Source organism: Aquarana catesbeiana, unplaced genomic scaffold (assembly GCF_042186555.1).
Source record: "Aquarana catesbeiana isolate 2022-GZ unplaced genomic scaffold, ASM4218655v1 unanchor234, whole genome shotgun sequence".
NCBI classification, from domain to species: domain Eukaryota; kingdom Metazoa; phylum Chordata; class Amphibia; order Anura; family Ranidae; genus Aquarana; species Aquarana catesbeiana.
The window spans coordinates 157,004-181,143 of NW_027362662.1; the positions used below are offsets into that span (position 1 = coordinate 157,004).

The 24,140-nt window shown below is 45.7% G+C and overlaps 2 protein-coding genes across 3 annotated transcripts in view; one reads left to right on the forward strand and one right to left on the reverse strand.

Moving 5' to 3' along the window:
* Window positions 1-24,140, reverse strand: part of LOC141121921 (uncharacterized) — a 186,083-nt gene that overhangs the window by 50,289 nt on the left and 111,654 nt on the right. The gene's annotated exons all lie outside the window — the stretch shown is intronic.
* Window positions 338-23,533, forward strand: LOC141121925 (uncharacterized). Of its 2 annotated transcripts, XM_073611680.1 has the most exons (7): window positions 357-425; window positions 1,444-1,519; window positions 12,530-12,658; window positions 13,001-13,135; window positions 20,988-21,194; window positions 21,299-21,434; window positions 22,785-23,533. In XM_073611680.1, the coding sequence occupies exons 3-7, from the start codon at window positions 12,563-12,565 to the stop codon at window positions 23,471-23,473; spliced, it is 1,263 nt and encodes a 420-aa protein (XP_073467781.1). In that variant the 5' UTR covers window positions 357-425; window positions 1,444-1,519; window positions 12,530-12,562; the 3' UTR covers window positions 23,474-23,533. The 2 variants fall into 2 exon arrangements, with proteins under 2 accessions (XP_073467780.1, XP_073467781.1); XM_073611679.1 differs by lacking the exon at window positions 1,444-1,519 and having other exon boundaries at window positions 338-425.

A 24,140-nucleotide genomic window follows, 5' to 3' on the forward strand; every position in this document is an offset into this window, starting at 1 on the left:
ACTCAGAGCTCCGCCTCTTCATACACACTCAGGGCTCCGCCTCTTCATACACACTCAGAGCTCCGCCTCTTCATACACACTCAGAGCTCCGCCTCTTCATACACACTCAGAGCTCCGCCTCTTCATACACACTCAGAAGTCCGCCTCTTCATACACACTCAGAAGTCCGCCTCTTCATACACACTCAGGGAGGAGAGAAAGGGGAAGGATTTACAGTATATACACACACAGTACAAGGCCGTGTTCACAATATGAGATGTTTCTCAGAGTTGCAGTTCCTCTGAGATCCACAAGGTGGTGATCTCACTTCTACCCAGACAGGAAGTCTCTATGGAATACAGACAGGAAGTGATGTCAGGTACAGACAGACATTCCATTTAATAGGACATAGAGAGAAGACACTGTAGGATCTGGTGGCAGAGGAGGTAATATGTAGATTAACCCCTTCAGGGGGATCAGTTGATGATTAATATATTTTGCTTCCAAAGCTGGTCATACATGGTTCAGTTTTATCGTTCATCCAGTGATTCCCTCATCCACACATTGGAGTATGGTTGCCACCTCATCCCTTTAAACCCGAACACATATTAATTACACAGGTTCTGTGGCTGATTAAGGTGGTAATTAAACTCACTTGGTGCCTTATCTGCATTTAATTAGCCTCAGAACCTGTGTAATTCATATGTGTTCAGGTTTAAAGGGATGAGGTGGCAACTCTACATTGGAGGGGGATGGGGGAATCCTCCCCGCTGCACTATTGTATTCTGACAATGGGGGGCGCTCCTCCGCTCTCAGAATACACAGATCAGTGATGAAGCTATTGGCTGCAGCCGCTGATCGAGTGACTTTTATCCGGCAGTGACCACACATGGATGGAAATGTGACCGATCCCTGCTGAACCAGCTGAATTTCCATGTCTCTATGGTCACTATAAGTGACTTCCTCCCCTCCCCCTCATCTCCTTCATTATGTAAGTCATGCTGAGATAATCTCCCATTGGCTGAGCAATATTCTCATTTGTCTCTGAGCTCCTTCTTGCTATTCCTCGTCCTGCCTGTTGTTTCCTTGGATTGATTTTCTGTGTAGTGACCCCGGCTTCATCTCTTGGATGCGCTCGTCTGTTGCTTGTCCTGACCTTTATCCTGATTCCTGGATCTCCTCCTCATCTCTCCTCCATATCCTCTTACACAGCTTTTCTCCACACCTGCAGTGATCCTGGGGGGTGGAAACTTGGCACCAGCACTCAGCAAAATCCATCCCCACCATTAGGACAGGCAGTCTGACTGGAGATAACTACTGTTCTGCTCTTTTTAGATCGTCCCTAAGGCTATCGTTGCAGGGGGGGCACGTTGCTGAGGTTCACACTTTTAGTGTTTCTTTCTCTAAGTGATTCTTTATTCAAGCTCTGCCTCATTTGAATGTCTCACCTCTGTCCCTCCACAGGTATGTCCCACCTGAATCACATCCACCCATAACTGAAAAACTGGAAACTGTTGTCACTGTGTCTGTGTGTATTTTGGTATGTCACCTTCACCATCTGTTCCCTGTCTGCATCATTATGATGTTTGTGTTGCTCTGTAGTGTCTTACCTAAGTTTTATGTGCTGATCTTATCTTTACAGCTCTGCTGGTCTGACCTTAGATGTGAAAGGCCTGCTCTGATTGTCAGCCATCCTTATATTATCTTGTGATTCATTAATTAAAAAACCACCCCCACCTTTGACAGTATAAAACTGGAGCACCCTTATGGGGTCAGCACGTTGCTGGGGTTCTTTCCTTTAGTGATTCTTTCTCTAAGTGATTCTTTATACAAGTGATATGCACATCAAGCTCTGCACAGTGATTGCACGAAGTGAACATACATAGAAAACTGCACTGAAAAGCACCAAATAAGCTGCAGGTTACCCTGTCTCTCTTGTGTCCTCTTTCCTCCACCCCACAGCTTATATATATCACCCTCCTTTCTGTCCTCGCCCTACTTACTGCACTTACTATCTCCTACTAATTATACACCCACATGCTGATAAAACCTCCAGGACGCTGGGGCATGTCCCTTCATATAAATCACACTGCCTCATTACCTCTCTCACCCTTCTGCTTATCCTAACCTCTGGTGACATATCCCCAAACCCTGGGCCTCCATTATTTAACTGTGCCCAACACTCCCATCACCCCACACCCTCTGACAGCAGCCGCAATCCACAGAACTTGGTTTCCATTTGTCTTCTTCCTAAAACCAGCCTCCCCTTCTCCCTCGCTCTCTGGAGTTCTCTGCTCTGCCTGCAACAAACTCACCTCCCTCCACAACCTTTTTATCACAAATTCCCTTTACCTACTTCCCATTACTGAAACCTGGCTTCATGAATCCTACACTGTTTCTCCCGCTTCCCTCTCCCATGGTGGCCTTCTCTGGACTCAATCCCCCAGACCCAGTGGATGGAAGGGAGGCAGAGTAGGAATCCTTTTAGCCCCACATAACACCTATCAGGTACTTCACCCACCTCCATATCTGACACTCTCCTCTTTTGAGGCACATTGTATTTGTCTATTTTCTCCCGTTTCTCTAAGAATTGCTGTAATCTACCGGCCCCCTGGACCAGTATCAACCTTCCTTGTTAACTTCTCTGCCTGGCAACTCTACTTTCTCTCTTCTGAAATTCCCACAATCATTCTTTGTGATTTTAACATCCCTTTTAATACTAAAACTCTTGCTACTTCTAAACTTCTCAGTCTAACCTCCTCGCTTGACCTGAAGCAAGGAATACAGGCTTATTCTGATGGCAACACCCTTGACCAAGTGCAACCTCTCCAACAATTCTTTTCCTCTCTCTGATCACCACCTTATTAGTTTCGCTCTCTCCCTGTCTTCCACCTCCTCTCCCTCCAACCGCATTACAGTTGCCCAAAGAAACTTTTGCCACCTCAAACCTTCTCTTCTCTGCTACTGACCACCTCTATTACAAAATCTTACCCCTGTCCTGCCCCAACCTAACCACTTATGTCTACAACAGCTCACTGTCATCCTTCCTAGACAAGCTCACTCCCTCCCTACACACAGAATCAGGCCCCGACCCATACAACCTTGGCAAACAGATGACACCAAAAGTTTCAGAAAACATGGCTGTGCTCTTGAGTGCCTGTGGTATAAGACTCAGAAAGACTTCAACCAATATAAATCTGCCCCCAAAAATCCAATTGCTGCCTCCTCAAGGCCCAGCAGACCTATTTTTAACTCTCATAAACACCTTCTCATCCAGTCCCTATCAACTCTTCTCTACCTTTAACTCTCTTCCCCTGTCCTCCACTACCGCCACCCACTAACTCACTGCCCAGGAGATTGCCAATCACTTCAAAAATAAGATTAATACAATTTGTGAGGAGATGGCCATTGCGCAGATATCTCCCACATTTAAAACCCCATGTCTACTGATACAGTCACTATTTCCTTTATTCAACCCCACTACTATAGATGAGGGTCAGAAACCATGAATCAGACTGAGACAGAAGTACAGTTTAATCACACTTGTTTAATAATAATAATAAAAAAAAGGTAAACAGAGTAAACGTAGTCAAAACATAGTCAGAGTTCATCAACCGGAACGGCTAGTCAGACAAGTCAAAATGTCAGGGAGCCAGAAGGAATGTGAGCCACGCAAGTCTTTAACAGGAACACAGGAGAGCGTCTCTAGAGATGTGACCAAGACGAAGGCAGAGATCATCTGGACTGGACAGCTTAAGTAGACAGGACTGACGAGCAGGATCATCAACAGGTGAGTCACAGTGGAAATATAGGAGCTAAGCCCAGTCCTGACAGTACCCCCTCCTCAACAACCCCTCCCCCTTGGAGGATCACCAGGCTTGAGGGGAAAACATCTATGGAAATCACAGAGGAGGACATGGGCAAGTACGTCCGAGGATGAGACCCAAGAGCGTTCCTCCGGACCGTACCCTTTCCAATGCACCAGGTACTGTATGCGCCCACAGAACCTACGGGAGTCAACAATGGACTGTACTTCATACTCCTCATGGTTCTCAACCTGTACAGGGTGAGGACGAGGCACCGAGGTGGTAAAGCAGTTGCAGACCAAAGGTTTGAATAAGGGGACATGAAATACATTTGAGATACGCATATTAGAAAGAAGGTCTAATGGGCAAGCCAATGGGTTAATCCTGCGAAGAATACGGAAAGGCCCAATAAACCGAGGTGCAAACTTCAGAGAGGGAACACAAAGTCGGAGGTTGCGAGATGACCCCAACCTGTTAGAAAGGCGCAGGCAGGCGTCTGCGGTCAGCATGGAGTCTGTACCTATCATTAGCATGTTGCAAAGCCTCCTGGACTTGTGCCCAAGTGGAACGAAGACCACGGAGATGCTCCTCTAACGCAGGAATACTCTGCAGAACAAAAGAGTCAGGCAACATGGAGGGTTGGAAACCATAGTTCGCCATAAATGGGGACAATCGGGAAGCAGAATTCAAGGCACTATTGTGAGCAAACTCCGCTCACGGTAAGAGGTCTGACCAGTTGTTATGATGGTCAGAAATATAGCAACGTAGGAATTGCTCCAAGGACTGATTGGCTCATTCTGCGGGCCCATTAGACTGCAGGTGATACACAGAGGAGAAAGCAAGCTGAATTCCCAACTGTGCACAAAAAGCTTGCCAGAACTGTGACACAAGACACAAACTGACTACCCCTGTCCGAGACAATCACCTTGGGTAGCCCATGTAAGCGAAAGATCTCCCGAGCAAAAATCGAAGCCAGTTCCTTAGAAGTGGGCAACTTCTTAAGTTGAATACAATGAGACATTTTCGAGAAACGGTCAACCACCATAAGGATAACACTGTTGCCCTGGGAGTTGGGTAACTCCACAATGAAATCCATAGACAGGTGGGTCCAGGGCCTCTCTCCATTGGGTATGGGTTTTAGGAGACCCACTGGAAGGTGTCATGGAGTCTTACTCTGAGCACACACGGAACAGGCAGCTACGAAGGCAGTTACATCAGCACGTAGACTAGGCCAACAGAATTGTTGGGAAATGGCCCAAAAGTGTTGATTCTTCCCAGGATGGCCAGCAGCCTTGGGAGAATGGTAAGTCTGGAGCACAGCAGTACGGAGACTCTCTGGGACAAAGCAGCGGTCACAAGGTTTCTCAGGAGGAGCATGGACCTGAGCAGCAAGATTTTTGTCGCCCAAAGGAGAAGTGAGACTGGTGCGAACCGTAGCCAGAATACGATCAGGAGGAATCGCAGGAACCAACTCCATCTTGGAAGTGGAGGAAAATTGTCGTGACAAAGCGTCAGCCCTTACATTCTTAGTACCGGGTAAGAATGAAGCAATGTAATTGAAACTTGACAAGAAAAGAGAGGCGTTTAGCCTCAGACAAGAATGTGAGATTCTTATGGTCAGTAAGAATGAGAACCGGCACAGTGGTACCTTCGAGGAGATGACTCCATTTTTTCAGGGCTAAAATTATCGCTAACAGCTCTCTGTCACCAATGTCGTAATTGCACTCCGCAAGTGACAATTTCTTGAAAAAGTAGCCACAAGGATGCATAGCGCTTTCAGAGGTAGGACGTTGAGACAGAAGCGCACCAACACCATTCTCAGAAGCATCAACCTCAAGGATAAAAGGTAATGTAGATTCAGGATGTGCCAACACTGGAGCAGAAACAAAGGCAGCCTTGAGACTCTCAAAGGCCTTAATGGACTCCGGAGACCAACTCTGTGGGTTACTGTCCTTTCTGGTCATATCAGTCAGGAGCTTGCCCAGAGACGAGAAGTTACGAATAAACTTCCGATAATAGTTGGTAAAGCCAAAAAAACGCTACAGAGGACGTAAACTCACGGGTTGGGGACACTGTAGGACTGCTGAAAGTATCTCTGGGTCCATCGAAAAACCAGCAGTGGAAATGACAGGAATTTAAACTGTTCACGATGGAATTTGCAATTCTCCAATTTACAATAGAGATTGTTCTCTCTTCGTTTCTGAAGCACACAACAGACATCTGTGTGGTGGCTCTCCAGGGACTTGGAAAATATGAGGATATTGTCGAGATAAACCACCACACATAACTGCAACAAATTTTAGAGGACATCGTTAATAAATTCCTGGAAAACTGCCGGGGCGTTACAAAGGCCAAAAGGCATTACAAGATACTCATAATGGCCTGTTCTGGTATTAACCACTTCCCGACCGCCGCACGACTATGTACGTCCTAAGTTTGAACGGGGATATCGTTGTTATGGCAGCAGCTAGCTGCCATAACCCCGGTATCCCCGTTTTCGTGCGGCGGCCGGCTTTCAGATAAAAGTGGTCCCTGCGGCGGATTCGCCGCGAGATCACTTTTATCGGTGGCGGCGGAGGCGATCGCGTCCTCTGCCGTGGTGTGTATAGAGACGAGTGAGGTCAAGATGGCGCTCACTCGTCTCCATGACACTGCTGGGCGGAAGCGACGTCAAAACATCACTTCCGTCCACGCCTCTTAAAGGCATATTTTTTCAAATGTCATTTTTCTAAATGACTTTTTTTTTTTTTTTTTTTTATTGCATTTTAGTGTAAATATGAGATCTGAGGTCTTTTTGACCCCAGATCTCATATTTAAGAGGTCCTGTCATGCTTTTTTCTATTACAAGGGATGTTTACATTCCTTGTAATAGAAATAAAAGTGACACAATTTTTTTTTTTTTTTTTTTTAAGTGTAAAAATAAATAAAATATTGTAAAATAAATAATAAAAATAAAAAAAAAATTTTTAAAACCCCCCTGTCCCGATGAGCTCGCGCGCAGAAGCGAACGCATACGCGAGTAGCGCCCGCATATGAAAACGGTGGTCAAACCACACGTGAGGTATCGCCGCAACCGGTAGAGCGAGAGCAATAATTCTAGCTCTAGACCTCCTCTGTAGCGCAAAATATGCAACCTGTAGATTTTTTTAACGTCGCCTATGGAGATTTTTGAGGGTAAAAGTTTGACGCCATTCCACGAGCGGGCGCAATTTTCAAGCATGACATGTTGGGTATCAATTTACTCGGTGTAACATTATATTTCACAATATAAAAAAAAATTGGGATAACTTTACTGTTTTATTTTTGTATTCAAAAAAGTGAATTTTTTCCAAAAAAAGTGCGCTTATAAGACCGCTGCGCAAATACGGTGCAAAAAAAAGTATTGCAATGACCGCCATTGTATTCTCTAGGGTGTTAGAAGAAAAACCATATATAATGTTTGGGGGTTCTAAGTAATTTTCTAGCGGAAAAACCTGTTTTAAACATGTAAACACCTAAAATCCAAAACGAGGCTGGTCTTAAAGTGGCTAAACGCAGTTTTCCACTCCTCGCCCTCCTTAATCCTCACGAGATTGTATGCCCCTCTCAAATCAAGCTTTGTGAAAACTGTTGCTCCCTTGAGGCAGTCAAATAACTCCGTAATCAACAGAATTGGATAGCCATTTTTAATTGCGGAACGATTGAGACCCCTGTAATCAATACAAGGTCTCAGTTCACCACTCTTCTTCTTCACAAAGAAAAAACCAGCACCAGCAGGGGACGAGGATTTGCGGATGAAACCTCGAGAAAGTGCATCTGCAACATACTCCTCCATGGTCTTATCCTCCAAGATTGACAAAGGGTAAACCTGGCCACGAGGGGGTATGGCACCAGGTTGAAGGTCAATTGCGCAATCATACGACCGGTGTGGAGGCAAACTACCGGCTTGACCTTTGTCAAAGACATAGCTAAAATAGCGGTACTCCTGCAGCAGGGAGGAGAGTGAAGAGGTGCACAGTACCTTCTGGAAGCATGTCTTGCTGCATTGTGGCGACCAGTAGTGAACCTCAGCATGGAGCCAATCAAAAGAGGGCTTGTGCCTCTGTAACCAAAGTTAACCAACAACCAGTGGAAACATAGATGAGGAAATAACTTGGAATTGGATCTCATGGTAAAGAGCCCCTACAGCCATGGACAACGGAACCGTCTCATGAGTGACATGGGCAGGCTGTAGAGGTCTCCCGCCAAGAGCTTCAATGGCAAGTGGAGTGTCATGCAGCTGCAGCAGAATCGAGTGCTTCGATACAAAGGCAGCATCAATGAACAGGCCTGTAGCCCCAGAGTCGATTAGAGCCTGTATCTCGACGGATGACTCAAGAAAGGTTAACCAAAACCAGGGGCTTATCCTTCTGGATAACTGGGGACGAAACCATGCCACCTAAGGTCTGTCCGTGACAGGACCTCAAGGTTTGGGCGTTCCCTGGGAGGACGCATTTCGTGAATCCGTCTTTATCAATAGGCTTCTATTGATAAATACAGATTCACGAAACGCGTCTAAGTGTATCACACAGCTTGCCTACAGGTCATTTGTTTTGGGCTCTCCCTGGGAACCACCACGGTCTCTCCAACAGGTGGTGAGGTTGACATAACAGAATGTACCGCGCTATCATTTATTGGATGCCTTATTTTTTTATTCATTTGTAAGTTCAATGTATTATTGGAGGGTTTTTTTTTTAATATTAAAAGCTTTACAGTTTTACACTATGAGGCTTCCTCTCTCCTTACTTGCCCGAGTATTAAGGATAGCTTTTAGCTGACTGGATCTGGGTGAATCAGAGGACATGAGTGCTGGCCTCCATATCTGCTGATCGGTCACTGTGGATTGGATTGATGTTCGTTTGGCAGCGATCGTAGCCACTCCACATACATCACAAGGCTTTTGATTGATCTTTCTGGTGAGTGCAGTTCCTAGAGGGATCTCAAGCACTAAATGTATCGATTGTCGAACGTTTTAAACAACAGACGAATCAATTATGAACTTTTATTTGCAAAGCACTCTGGCTTCTCCAGTTTTTTGCTGAATTTACAGACTCCTGAGCTTCTATCTAAAATCCTTAGCGCTGCTGAAGTTTTGAAAGATTACCTTTTGATTGAAAATATTTCAAATCGTAGTTTTGACTGCTTCCCTTGTTTTAGAAATCTTTTTCACTATAGCAGCTTCTGTTTTATCTCATTAATAATTTTCCTAAGCGCCGGATAAGTGATCTATATTTTTTAGAGAACTTCTGTGTAGTAGTCAAAACATAGCCAGAGTTCAGGAACCATAACGGATAGTCAGACAAGCCAAAACATCAGGGAGCCAGAAGGAATGTCAGCCAAGCAAGTCTTTAATAGGAACACAGGAGAGCGTCTCTAGAGATGTGACCAAGGCGAAGGCAGAGATCATCTGGACTGGACGGCTTAAGTAAGCAGGACCGACGAGCAGGATCATCAACAGGTGAGTCAATGTGGAGAGATAGGAGCTGGCAATTAGCCGACAGCTGAGCGTCCAGCTCAGAGAAGGAAGGGCTGAGCCCAGCCCTGACAATGAGGTTGCTAATTTTTTTTCTAACGCCAACCTAACCACCTGTCCCCTGGATCCTGCACTCTTACAAATGCTATGGTCAACCTCTGGCTCCATTTTACACTCTCTAACTCACATCTTCAACCTCTCCCGCTCTTCTGGCACGTTTCCTAACTTTCTAAAACATGCGTTAATCATTTCCATTCTTAAAAAGTCCTCACTGGACCCGCCAATATTTACAACCTACGCCCGATCTCCTTACTCCTCTTTTCTTCCAAACTCCTTGAACGCTTGGTCTACAACCGACTGAGCGACCATCTGACTGAGAACATACTTCTTGATCCCCTTCAGTCCGGACTTCACCCTCAACACTTCATGAAAACTGCTCTCCTTAAACTCACAAATGACCTACTAATGGCTAAAACCAGTGGACACTATTCTGTACCACTCTGCTGCCTTTGACACAGTGGACCATCCCCTCCTCAAAAAAAAAAAACCCACTCCTTTGATCTCTGTGATTGTGCTTTTCACTGGTTCTCATCTTACTTATCCAACTGCACCCTCAGTGTCACTTACAACTCTACTTCATCCTCTTCCTTTCTCTGTCAGGGTCCCCCAAAGTTCTGTTCTTGGACCTCTCCTATTCTCCATCTATATCTCCTCCCTGGGTCAAATGATAGCCTCCCATGGCTTCCAATAGCATTTCTACGCTGATGACACCCAAATTTATCTCTCTACCCCTCAGACATATTAGCCTAAATGTAGCACCACTTCCTCAAACTCAATCTATCCAAAACCAAGCTCATTGCATTTCCTCACCCACATGCCTCTTCCCCTGATTTCCTTTCCAAGATTGATGACACAACTGTCAACCCATCCCCGCATGGCAAGGTTCTAGGTGTGTACTCTTTTCAGCCCCACATCTGATCACTGTCCAAATCTTGCCGCTCCAACCTACGCAACATCTCCAATATACACCCCTTCGTAACCAATGACACCACAAAGCTCCTAATCCACTCCCTGGTCATCTCTCGCCTTGACTACTGCAACACCCTTCTCATTGGCTCATTGGCTTACCTTTACATAGGCTATCCCCTCTTTGGTCCATCATGAATGCTGCTGGAAGGCTCATCCACCTTACAATACCGTGCATCATCTGCTACCCCTTTCTGACAAAAAATGAAATTCAAAATACTAACAAAAACTGAAAAGCTATCCGCAACTCAGCACAAACCTACATCACTAACCTAGTCTCAACATACCATCCAAATCGTTCTCTTCATTCCTCCCAAGGCCTCCTGATCTCTAGCTCCCCTGTCACCTCCCCCCATGCTCACCTCCAGGACTTTCCCAACCCTCTCCCATCCTATGGAACTCCCTACCTCAATCTGTCCACTTATCTCCTACTCTGTTTGCTTTTAGATGATCCCTGAAAACCCTCCTTTTCAGAGAAGCCTATCCTGTGCACACCTAACAACTGTACTTTTATTTTCTCCATCAGCTCATCTCTCACAGTTATCACCTTTTGTATTATTTGACCCTCCCTCCTAGATTGTAGTCGCTAACGAGCAGGGCCCTCTGATTCATCCTGTGCTGCGCAAATTGTTGGTGCTATATAAGTTCTGTATAACAATAATAATAAATGTATTCCCATGGGGGTAGTAGTTCTTGAATGTACAGCAACTCTCCTATTACCCCCCTCACATCCATATCCTATTATTGCAGGGCTTGACAAATTTGCTTAGAATCTAGGAAAAAGCTGAAAAAGTTAGGAGCCAGTTTTTTAAATCTTCTGCCCAGCGCCCAGAACTGCATGTCTGGGGCATCGGGCAATAAGAATTGCTCATGCCTGAAGCCAAAAAAAAAAACCAAAATATTATTAAAAAAAAAAAATCAACTTTTTTGTTGTGTGTTATAAGATTTTGCAAATACGTTTTTTTTCCTCCTTCACTGATGTGATCTGATAGGCGGCACTGATGAGCACTGATGGGCTGCACTGATGAGGTGGCATTGAGGTTGGAACTGATGGGCACCAATAGGCAGCACTGAGGTGCCACTGATGGGAACTGACAGGTGGTACTGATAGGCAGCACTGAGGTGGCACTGACAGGTAGCACTAATGTGCACTGACAGGTGGCACTGATGGGCAGCACTGAGGTGGCACTGATGGGCAGCACTGAGGTGACACTGATGGGCAGCACAAATGAACACTGACATGGCACTAATGGGCAGCACTGAGGTGACACTGATGGGCAGCACAAATGAACACTGACATGGCACTAATGGGCAGCACTGAGGTGACACTGATGGGCAGCACAAATGAACACTGACATGGCACTAATGGGCAGCACTGAGGTGGTACTGACAGGTGGCACTGATGGGCAGCACTGAAGTGGCACTGATTGGCAGCACTGAGGTGGCACTGATGGGCAGCACTAATGTGCACTGACAGGTGGCACTGATAGGCAGCACTGAGGTGACACTTATGGGCAGCACAAATGAGCACTGAGGTGGCACTAATGGGCAGCACTGAGGTGGCATGATGGGCAGCACTGAGGTGACACTGATGGGCAGCACAAATGAGCACTGAGGTGACACTGATGGGCAGCACTGAGGTGACACTGATGGGCAGCACCAATGAGCACTGAGATGGCACTGATGGGCAGCACTGAGGTGGTACTGATGAGCAGCACTGACAGATGGCACTGAATGGAATTGATAGGCAGCACTGACAGGTGACACTGACAGGCAGAACTGAGATGGCACTGACAGAGGGCACTGAGGTGGCACTCCCCGTCCACAACGGCGGTAAAGAATGGGCGACTGATCATGCCCGCAACCTCATCCCCAGCTGTCAAACTGAGAAGATGATGTCGGAGGTAGGCGGGCAGTGAGAGCACGCCATGCTCATCACAGCACCGCCCACCAGAGGAGGGCGCTGGTACACAGAAAGGAGCGCGTATCCCACTCCAGCAGGCCGCAAAGCCGTGGCCTCAATTTTGGCCAGCCCGACCGAAGTCCGCGCACCCGCGGGGGGGGGGGTGGGGGAGGCACTTTGCAGGTATACAGACCGCTGCTGCGGTGTAGCCCAGGCGCCAGGATGCAATTTCCAGTCGCCATTGCGACCTGGCGCCTGGGTTTTGTCGAGCCCTGTATTATTGTGTAACCAACACCATCCAAATAATTATTTCATTTACCAAAGTTATCCGTCTACAAGGAGACCTGTATAGATCAAATGATGGGACCAATGAGGATGGAGGAGGACCGGAGTCACATGACTGAGAAAATACTAAACCTCACCCTTGAGATCATCTACCTGCTGACCGGAGAGGTGAGGAGGAATCTGGGAGGTCACATGACATCACTCTTATCTCTATTAATAATACACAGACCTGACCAGAGAGGTGAGGAGGATTCTGGGAGGTCACATGACATCACTCTTATCTCTATTAATAAAACACAGACCTGACCGGAGAGGTGAGGAGGATTCTGGGAGGTCACATGACATCACTCTTATCTCTATTAAATAAAACACAGACCTGACCGGAGAGGTGAGGAGGATTCTGGGAGGTCACATGACATCACTCTTATCTCTATTAATAAAACACAGACCAGACCGGAGAGGTGAGGAGGATTCTGGGATTCTGATATTCCTATTGGTTCCTCAATACAGAGATTTCCTCTTGTGAAGTCAGGTGATCATATGACCATCACAGTGCCTCCATGTGACTCCCTAAAACCTGAGAGACACAACATGCAGAAGATTCTAGAAGTCACCAAGAAGATGATGGAGCTGCTGACAGGAGAGGTGAGCGGTGCTGGGAATTCTTTTTTGTAATTGTATTTTTATTGAATTTCACAAAAAAAAAGTTACATCCATTGTATTTCACAAAACAGTAGTGGCGAATAGTCATTGGTTTGAATTACGCAACCATCACAAACAGTATGAAGAGGGTATATAGGTATTACAGCATGAAGAAGGTATATAGGTATTACAGCATGAAGAAGGTATATAGGTATCACAGCTTGAAGAGAGTATATAGGTATAACAGCATGAAGAGGTTATATAGGCATTACAGCATGAAGAGGGTATATAGGTATTACAGCATGAAGAGGGTATATAGGTATCACAGCTTGAAGAGAGTATATAGGTATAACAGCATGAAGAGGTTATATAGATATTACAGCATGAAGAGAGTATATAGGTATTACAGCGTGCAATAGATATACAGCATACTCGCACAGTATATGCAGTAAACTGAAATAAGCCATAGCAACCCTCACCGTGCTGGGCTTTATTGAATAGATCCAGTTTGTTAGCGGAAGTCCAGCCCTAACACTAAAATCTCTACATCTACAGACATCCATGATCTAACACTAAGCTATCTAGCCCTGTAAAGAAGAAATCAGTATGCATACCTTTTTTGAAGCCACTACAGTCTGGTCTCCAGTGGTGTAAGTTCTGAAGAGGACACAGCTGACTGTGAAATAATTGGGAAGTGACGTCACCTATAGAGTTACAATGGGGCTTCCACTGTCGGCTGCCTCCTCTGCACCCGCCTCCACAGCATAGTGTGGGACCAGACCGGAGCGGCTTCAAAAATTTATATATACTGATTTATTCTTTGCAGGGTTAGATAGGTTAGTGTTAGATCATGGATGTCTATAGATGTAGCAATTTCAGTGTTAGGCTGGAGTTCTACTTTAAGGTTGTGGTAACATCTCCAGGCCTCAAACCAAAGTTATAGTATGTATGAATTGGCTATGGGATGGGTAGGGGGGAGAAGTACAAAAGCTAATAAGTACAATAAAGAGCCTTTGTCTTGGCCACATCTCCAGCAAGAGTCAGGTAAAGGAGGGTTAGTGGCTTGGAGCACCTCAGAAGTCTTGTACCAGTCCATCATAACTTTGTATGCATTCTCCCTATATACCACACATCTAGAGGATTTAGAAGCCACGTTCTCTCCTAAGGTTTCACAGGGATAAGGCATCTGAGATTTTGGGCCCACTTCCATGTATATGCCTAGGTAATAGTTTCAGGATATGAGGTGTAGTTGATGTGGGCCTTGGATTCATATGTGCTCAAATTTAGTTGGGCAGTCTAAAGATAAATAATGGAGAGAGGGAGCAATTGAATATATGAAATAAAGAGGTTATAGGTAATATGGTGCTTAGTGTGGAATTCCCCAAAGGGTCTCCGTTTGCGTGTAACCAGATCTACAAAATGACGTCACTGAAATCTATTGGTTTCAGCCCAGGGCAGGATTTTTCCATAGGACAGGAAGTCTGGGATTGAAGGATTATACAAAAAGTTAAGCAGGAGAGAACATAGTGAAGAAAAAAAATACCGTGTACGACATTTTTTCCATATGGACAACATAAATAGCATAGGGGAGGAGGAGGATTGTGTGAGTGGAGAGGACATGGAGGAATCAGCTGACAATAATAAAGAGCATGGGTGTGTGGGGTAGATAGAAGAATAATAATAATAATAATACAGATATTTGCCCCCACTTCCGGGAATAGCTAGCCGCAGATACCCCCCAGTTGTGTTCTGGGAAACACACAGTTCCCACAACACAATGGGGACTAGTGAAGACGCGCATCGTGACACGCGCATGCACAGTAGGGAACCGGGCAGTGAAGTCGCAACACTTCACTTCCTGATTCCTTGACCGAGGATGGCGGCGGGGGCAGCCGAGAACTGATTGCTCGTCATCTGCTGCCGACATCGCAGGCACCCTGGACAGGTAAGTGTCCATTTATTAAAAGTCAGCAGCTGCAGTATTTGTAGCTGCTGGCTTTTAATAATTTTTTTAAGGTGGACCTCCTCTTTAACAAAGGTAGTTGGCTTAGTATATTGAGGAGAGAGTGTCATGTGAATACCCAGGTATTTGAGGGAACAGGTACACCAGTAGGGATGAGCTTGATGTTCGGGTCAAACATGAGTTCGACTTGAACATCGGGTGTTCGCCGAATATTGAACAATATGGGGTGCTCGCGGGAAATTCGAGCGCCCGCGGAACGCCCCAAAATGCACTGCGAGATCGCAGTGCATTGCTGTATGATGATTGGCCAAAGCATGTACCTGACCTGCATGCTTTGGCCAATCCCAGCGCCCTCTGCTAAAAGAGCCATAATTGGCCAAAGGCGGGGTGCCTTTGGCCAATCATGGCTCAGGGGGACTAAGTCCACGCCCCACACTATATAAGGCTGCCTACACGGCGGCCCTGTGTAGTGTTGTTGGCGTAGACGGAGACATAGCTTGATTTAGATTGAGCAGGCAGGTTATTTACTTAGTGGCAGTGTATTTATTATATCTATACAGTCAGTCTAATATATATATATATATATTCGGTGTGTGTATATATATATATATACATATATACATACTCTGTAGCATCCAGTCAGTGTAGCCTAGAGATCTACATTCTACAGTGCATTCCGTGGGGTACTATTTCTAATCTACTTCAGGCAGGGTATTTGATTTTATATATATGTGTGTGTATATATATATATATATATATATATATATATATATATATATATATATATATATATATATATATATACACATATACAGTCAGTCTAGTATATATATCTATATACTAGACTCACAAAACAGTGCAACCCTAGTGTAGTTGCTACTATTTTTCTGGTGGTGTACACAGCACACAAAACCGTGCAACCGTAATGCAGTTGCTACTACTTTTCTGGTGGTGTACATAGTACACAATACAGTGCAGTGTGGTGTTGCCAAACAAAATATACATCCTGTCCGGAAGGCCACCAAGGAGAGGCAAACGCTCACAGGTCACTAAAAGAGGCAAGCAGGCTCTGTGTTTACAGTCAACCGTGCTGGTCACGGACATGGTGCATCCTCTGCAGGTGGCCGTGGGGCACACTTGTCCTTTTTTCCTGCTGCTGGCTGTGTTATTGAGCCAGAACACCCAGGCTCAGAATAGTTTGCCTTCCAATGCAGCTGCCAAAATGGTCTATTCCACTGGCTCCTTGTCCACAGTCACTGCTTCCGTAGCCCCACCATTATGCACGGAGCAGTCCCCAGAACTATTTGACCACAGTGTCGGGTACATGCTGATGGAGGATGTGCAGCGATTAGAAGGCTCCGATGTTGGTTCCCAGGTTGAGGAAGGGAATAACGTGAGCCAAGAGAGAGGGGGTGCCCAAGAAGGACTAGAAACTGGCAGTCATGTTCCCCCAGCTGCAGCATACTGCCAAGTGACGAGGAGGGAGAGGATGATGAGGTCATTGACTCTACTTGGGTGACTGATAGAAGGGAGGAGGCACAACTTCAATGAGGCAGAATGTCCTCTAGGGGGCAGCTTAAGGGCAGCCACCCTACTGCATCACACCGCAGAGCTCCGCAGGTGCAGGGCGCTGCTGACTCCCCACTGATTTTGAAACATTCCTTGGTGTGGGCCTTTTTGACACGTTTGCAGCAGATCGCACCGTTGCTGTTTGCAAACTATGTCTGAAGCGGATAAAGCGTGGCCAGAACAGCAGCCGCTTGGGCACCACATGCTTGACCAGACATATGACGACCCCCATGCAGTCCATTGGCAACAGCACTTGAAAGACCCACATCAAAGAAAAAGGCTGACTTCTCCTTGCTCCTTATCTGGGATCTCCAACCTCACTATACCTCCAGTCCGCTCAGAAACCTGCACTGAGAGGAATGAAGGTATAGCAATTGGTGTCCCAAGTACTTGCAGCCAATCTGCTATCAGTACACCTCCATTTGAATTTAGCAGGCACATTTCCCTACCCAAGTTGCTAAACCGGAAAAAGAAATTTGGTCCCAGCCATCCACATGCTCAGCGTCTGAATGCTAGCTTGGCCAAATTGCTAGCACTGCAATTACTGCCTTTTGAGCTGGTAGACTCTGCCCCCTTCCGTGAATTTTTGGAATGTGCGGTACCTCAGTGTCAGGTTCCAAAACGCCATTTTCTTTTCAAGGAAGGTAATTCCGGCTCTCTACTGGCATGTGGAACGCAATGTTTTGGCCTCGTTGGACAGGGCGGTCAGCAGTAAGGTGCATATTACCATTGACTCATGGTCCAGCAGGCATGGGCAGGGACATTACCTTTCCTTCACGGCGCACTGGGTAACTCTGCTGGCAGCTGGGAAGGATGCAGGACAGGGTTCAGTATTGTTGGAGTTTGTTCCACCACCATGCCTCCAAAATGCTAGTGGTTATTCTGCCACAGCTCTCTCTTCCATTCCCTCCTCTTCTTCTTCCTCTATGGCCTCTTCTGATTTCTCCTCTGAACCAGCGGTGCTCCGTAAGTGGTCAAGGGCCTACGCAAGCACTCAGGCAAAAAGATGCCATGCTGTGCTTGAGCTGGTCTGCTTAGGGGACAGGAGCCACACTGGGGCAGCAATTCTGTCAGCTCTGTAGGGGCAGGTTCAGAGGTGGTTGACCCCATGCCAGCTTCAGCCAGGAATGGTTGTATGCGACAATGGCACCAACCTTCTCTCCACCCTCCGACAGGGACACTTGACCTATGTCCCATGTTTGACACACGTCCTGAATTTGGTGGTGCAGTGGTTCTTGAGCAGGTACCCAGGCTTACAGGATCTCCTGAGGCAGGCCAGAAAAGTCTGTGATCATTTCTGCCGGTCATACAATGCCAGTGCTCGGCTGGCTGACATTCAAAGGGAATGCAACCTGCCCACCAAACGTCTCATTTGTGACATGCCCACCATTTGGAACTCAATGTTGGCAATGCTGCAGCGGCTGCACATGCATCAGAGGGCCATCAATGAGTACCTGTGTGAGTATGGCACCAGGACAGGGTCAGGGTAGCTTGGCTTTTTTTTGCCACGCCAGCGGCTACTGATCAAGGATGCATGCACTGTCCTGTCACCATTTGAGGAGGCCACAAGGATGGTGAGCAGCGACAATGCATGCATCAGTGATACTGTCCCTCTTGTCTTCCTGTTGGAGCACACGCTTCGTGGAATAATGAACCAGGCACTTGAGGCAGGAGGAAGAGGAGGACTTCCTTATCTCTCAAGGCCCCCTTTATCCAGATAGCATTCCTGTGGGCCAGCCAAACACACAGGAAGAAGAGGAGGAGGAGGATTGTGTCAGCATGGATGTAGAGAATAACACTCAGCAGCAGTCTTCAAGGGATGGTTTTCAGTCCCCAGAAACCCAAGGAGTTGTACATGGTTGGGAGGAGGTAGTTTCTGACAACGTCATCCGCAGTGACCCAGAGGACTCGCAATCGAATGCGTCTGCAGACTTACGCTGCATGGCCACCCTGATTCTGCAAAGCCTGCGAAAGGACCCTAGGATTCGTGGTATCAAGGAAAGGGATCATTATTGGCTGGCAACCCTTCTTGATCCACGTTACAAGGGTAAGGTTGCAGAATTCATCCTGCCTTCGCGGAGAGAGCAGAGGATGAAACATCTTCAGGAGGTCATGAAGAAAGGTTTGTGCAACGCGTTTCCAGATCCTGGGAGGTTACAATCTCCTGGTGCTGGACAACGTGTTGCTGAGGCTTCGGTCAGTTAGAGGAAGAGCGGTGGAGAAGGTGGCCAGCTGACCGATGCCTTTAGACAATTTTTTAGTCCTCAGCGCTAAGGTCTGATTGATTCAGACAACCATCCCCAACGTCTGCATTACATGGTGCAGGAATATCTTGGGGCAAGAGCAGACTTGGAGACCTTTTCAACAGACCATCCACTGGGTTAATGGGTCTTGAGGATGGACCACTGGCCAGAACTTGCTCAATATGCAATTGAGCTACTGGCCTGCCCTGCATCCAGCGTTCTTTCTGAATGCACATTCAGTGCTGCTGGAGGGTTTGTAACGGATCATAGATTGCGCCTGTCCACAGACTCCGTTGATAGGCTCACATTCATAAAAATGAATCAGTCTTGGATCAGCAGCAGCTATCAAGCACCTGATGCTGATGTAACTGATTGAATTTTCCATGGATGTGGGATCCCTTGAAGACTGCCTATGCTGAGTGACTATCCTATTCCTCCTCAATCTTGATGATGGTAGCTGACCAACAATATTTTTTGTTTAGGGCACCACCACTGCTTAAGGCCCAATTTTTCTGCCCCTGTTTAACAGGGGCATGTAATTACAATTTTTGATCAAATATTTCACAGCAGGGCCCGTTCCTGCACCCACCAAGCGTAATTGTGAGGGGTTACAGTGTTGTGGCACCACCACCCAATGCCCAATTTTTCTGCCCCTTTTTAACAGAGGCATGTAAATACAATTCTTGATAAAATATTTCATAGCATGGCCTGTTCCTGTGCCCAACAAGCATAACTGCGAGGGGTTACAGTGTTCTGGCACCACCAACACCTAAGGCTCAATTTTCTGCAGAGTATTTAGGGCAGGCCGTATAGTATAAATACTTCTGTTCAGAGTATATAGTGCCTGCCCCCCCCCCCACACCATTTTTTTTTACATTTGGGTGTGGGGTTCCCCTTAATATCCATACCAGACCCAAAGATCCTTATAATGGGCTGGGGGGACCCATGCCATTTTTCTCAATGATTTTCATGTATATTGCCGGGACCCAACAATACATTCAGTCTACAGTACATTAGCATTACAGTACATTAACAGTTTTAAATGACTTTTACATTACAGTACATTAGCAGTTTTAAATGACTTTTTTTCCTTTAGAAATGTCATTTTGCTGTGGTGTTGTTCTAAACACGGGAAAACTGCGCCACTTTACATATTATAGACACCCCCCAGGCACGATATTTAAAGGAATATTTCATCTTTATTGTTTCACTTTAAGCATTCTTAAAATCACTGCTCCCGAAAAAACGAACGTTTTTAAAACTTTTTTTGCATTGATACATGTCCCCTGGGGCAGGATCCGGGTCCCCAAATGCTTTTTAGGGCAAAAACTTGCATATAAACCTTTAAAATTAGCAAACTTTTTGGCATGTTCGGATGTTCTGGTGCGAACCGACCAGGGGGGTGTTCGGCTCATTCCTTTACACCAGTGATACGAATAAGTGGATTGTAAGGTGGCCAGAGTTGTGGGAGGAATGTTGATGGAGAGCCTCTATCTTAGAAATATTAATCTTATACCCCGACAGTGTACTGAATTCAGAAAGTGTTCTATGGAGAACAGGTAGGGAAAGTTGCAGTCAGTTACGGCGCTCGGAATTCTGGGACATTATGTAGTAACAGACAAGGCATATGTCTGGATGGTGACTATCATTTTGTGTGTCAGGTTCCTATAAGATGTCACTGTCTATTTCTCCATGGAGGAGTGGGAGTATTTAGAAGGACTCGAGGATCTCTACAAGGACGTCATGATGGACAATCAGCCGTCCCTCACATCACAGAGTAAGAGGAGACTTTATTGTAAAGGAGAGAGCAGTACAGAGGGTCCACCTAGATCCCCCATCATCTGATAAACACATAGAAATAATGTATTCAGTCAGTGTGTGTGTTTCCTACAGAAGGGTCCAGTAATAGGAACCCACCAGAGAGATTTCCCCGTCCTCTGTATTCCCAGGATTCCACACAGGAAAGTCGCGCCATCCTTCACCATCATCAGGTAGATGAGGAACAATCACTGATAGTATCATTAGGATCTGTACATTATCTGCTTTGTTACAACTAATGTCATTTTTATTATATATTCAGAGTAGAAACCTTGGGGATGATAATATTGATGTTAAAGAAGAGTATAAAGAGGAGGATGAGGAGTATGGAGTGATGGTGGAGTTTTCAGGAGGACACAAGGATATGATGGAGCCACCTAATACAAGGAACCCACCACAGAGATGTCCCCGTCCTCTGTATTCCAAGGATTCCACACAAGAAGATCACACCATCCCTCAGCATTACAAGGTTGGTGGGACAGGCACCTAGAACATGGACTCGTAGAGATTATGTATGGCTTTTTTATGTGATCTGATATTTTACAGATATTCACTCTCATTCTCTTGGTTTAGGGTGAAGATCTGATAGATAAAGTTGAGGTGAAAGAAGAAAAGAAGACTTGTGTGAGGGATGATCAGCAGTCTATGGAGGAGGATGGAATAATAAGGCTAATTATAGAGGAGGACACTCCTACAGCGATCAGCACAGGTGGGTCATTAACACCAAATACATTCCTCCACTCATACTGCTCACTAATTGGTCCAGAGTAGGGCAAGGACTGGGTGATGTCAGCCTGTAATCCCCTGGTCACTTTCCTGAGCTGTGTTCCCCGTCCTGTATTCCTGTATTTCTCTCGGATAATCTTCCTTCTCTGTGCTGCAGACACAATTTATGTATCTAGACTGGATTTATGGAGATTCTGGGGTTCAGCTGGCAGCAAAATGTTGATTTTCACCATAGACGTTACTAGACCTAGACACCTGGGGTATGTAATTTGGGTCTTCTGCCCCATGTCTAGTAGAATTTCTGATAGAGCATTTTTCCCAGGATTACTTTCTCTGTTGTCTGCTGGCTGTGCCGGGTGGAGGGATATGTCTGTATAGTCTCAGACCCAAGTCACTGAGTGCAGTCTCAGGAGATGAGAGGCAGCGGTGTGGGACCTCTGCAACTTGTCTCATGTAAACATTTAAGCTTCCACTGATTATTGACTACCTATATTATGAGTACTGACACTTACACTATATAATTTATATTGTACATTACATACTCCTGACCCTTGCACTATATACTCTATGTTGTACACTACATAATTCTGATACTATATAGTCATATCTGTTGTATCTTATACAATATATTGTACATTACATAGTCCTGACTTCTACTGTCTCTGCAGAAAAACCAATCAGCTTCTAACCTCAGCTTGTTTAATTAAGCTTTAGCAATAAAACCTGGAAGCTGATTGGCTTCTCTGCAGAATTGTGACTAATTTTCCCCTCTCTAGCTTTAGTAAATAAACCCCTTTTTATATCTGATGATTTGATTGGAGCACAGACTTTTACATGTTGATAATAATGTGATAACATCCTCCAACTTTGGAACCTTATTAATGAGGGAGGAGTCAATAACCCAATGATGGTGGTCTTCAGGATCAGTCCAGTCTTCATCTTGGTTGTTCTCCCCCATCCTCACTCTCTGACATCTGGTGGGGCTCAGCCCCGCTGTTATTCATGACTAAATCATGGACTAAATAAGGAAGTGCAGGACTTCTTGTGTTGGGAAGATGGCAATGAGTGATAGAGGGGGTGGGGACACTTGTCCTATAATCCCCTCATCACTGTCGCTCCTATAAAAGACAGTTCTCATTGTTTCCTCACTCTCTGACTAAGGTCCATGAATAAAGAAATGAACTGGTAGGAGATCAGAGGACCCATTTACTAGTTTCCTTGAGGGGGGAATTGTAAGATCCTCAGAGACAAAGCTGCCTGATATGGGCGGAGTCCTGGTTTAGGGGAACCAATCTGCACATGTCTAGTAATAATCTTTTTATTTCTATTTTAGTAGATGGACGGGAGATGAGGAAAACCTCAGAGGATTGTCTCACTTTGTCTCCAGACTGTAAAGTAGAAAATGAGGACATCACACAGTATAGTCCAGGAGAAAACCCGACTACCTCAAATGTCCATCCGGCACCACACAGTGTAGATGGACCATTGTATTCCTCTTATCCTGAGAAACCCACGGGGAAGAAGCCATTTTCCTGTTCTGAGTGCAGGAAATGTTTTTCACAGAAGTCCAGTCTTTACAGACATCAGAGATCTCACACGGGGGAGAAGCCCTATACCTGTCCTGAGTGCGGGAAATGCTTTTCAAGGAAGTACAGGGGGTCCCCGACTTACGAACATCCGAGTTGCGAACAACCCCTACTTACGAACGGGGCCCGAATGACGTCACTGCTGGCCGAATCTTCCTCTCCTGAGCCTTTCCTCTGTTCCTGGCTTGGCTGCGGGTCCCCTTTGTTCTCCTGCCTGCCCATCCACAGGCCTGGTATGGTCCGGTGGCCTGCCAGGCCGCTAAAACTGCCCGTCGTGGCCGAGGCCTTGTGCAGCCTACGAAGCCTCCAGGATCCCCGGTCTTTCCTACGCCGCTGCCCCGCGAGGGTGCACCGCGGCCCGCCGCCCGGCCGGCCGGCCTGCCTGGCCTCTGATGGCTGCTTTCACCATCCATCTCCTTGCTGTGCCATACAGTGAAAATAGTGAGAGGGGAGAGCTGTGCTCAGCTGCCCTCCTGGACTCCTGTTTTGGAGGTGACAGGGTCAATAAAGAGAACCTGTCACCTCCAATTGCTATCACATAGGGGATTGTTTCCTCCTGTGTGATAGCAATAAAGTTAAGTGAAAAAAAAATTGATAAAAAAAAATAAAAATAAGAAATACAGTAATAATTAAATTAATAAAATAAAATAAAAAAAAAATAATAATAATAAATAAAATAATAATAAAAAAAATAATTAAAAAAAGTAAAGAATAAGAAAAATAATATTAAAAATAAGAAAATTATACAAAAATTTAAAAAAAGTAAACGACAAGCTACAAATAAATACAAATAAAAAAAAGTGATTAAAAAGTAAAAAAATACAATATACAAAACATATTTGAACTAACCATGCCGCCTCTGCCATCCGGTTGCCTTTCTCTGTTGATTTGGGTTTACATCCTGTCTCTGAGACTAGATTTGCACTTAAAAAAGGTACTGTTCCGACTTACAAACAAATTCGACTTAAGAACAAACCTACAGTCCCTATCCTGTTCGTAACCCGGGGACCCCCTGTATCATCTTTACAGACATCAGAGATCTCACACGGGGGAAAAGCCATATTCCTGTCCTGAATGCGGGAAATGTTTTTCACTGAAGTCCA

What these genes read in the sequence shown, in the direction of transcription:
- LOC141121925 (XM_073611679.1), top strand. Translation starts at nt 12,563, where the DNA reads ATGATGGGACCAATGAGGATGGAGGAGGACCGGAGTCACATGACTGAG. An exon ending in TGGAGCTGCTGACAGGAGAG is followed by an intron (nt 13,136 to 20,987) that starts GTGAGCGGTGCT and finishes TTATATATTCAG; the next exon opens with AGTAGAAACCTTGGGGATGA. An exon ending in CCATCCCTCAGCATTACAAG is followed by an intron (nt 21,195 to 21,298) that starts GTTGGTGGGACA and finishes CTCTTGGTTTAG; the next exon opens with GGTGAAGATCTGATAGATAA.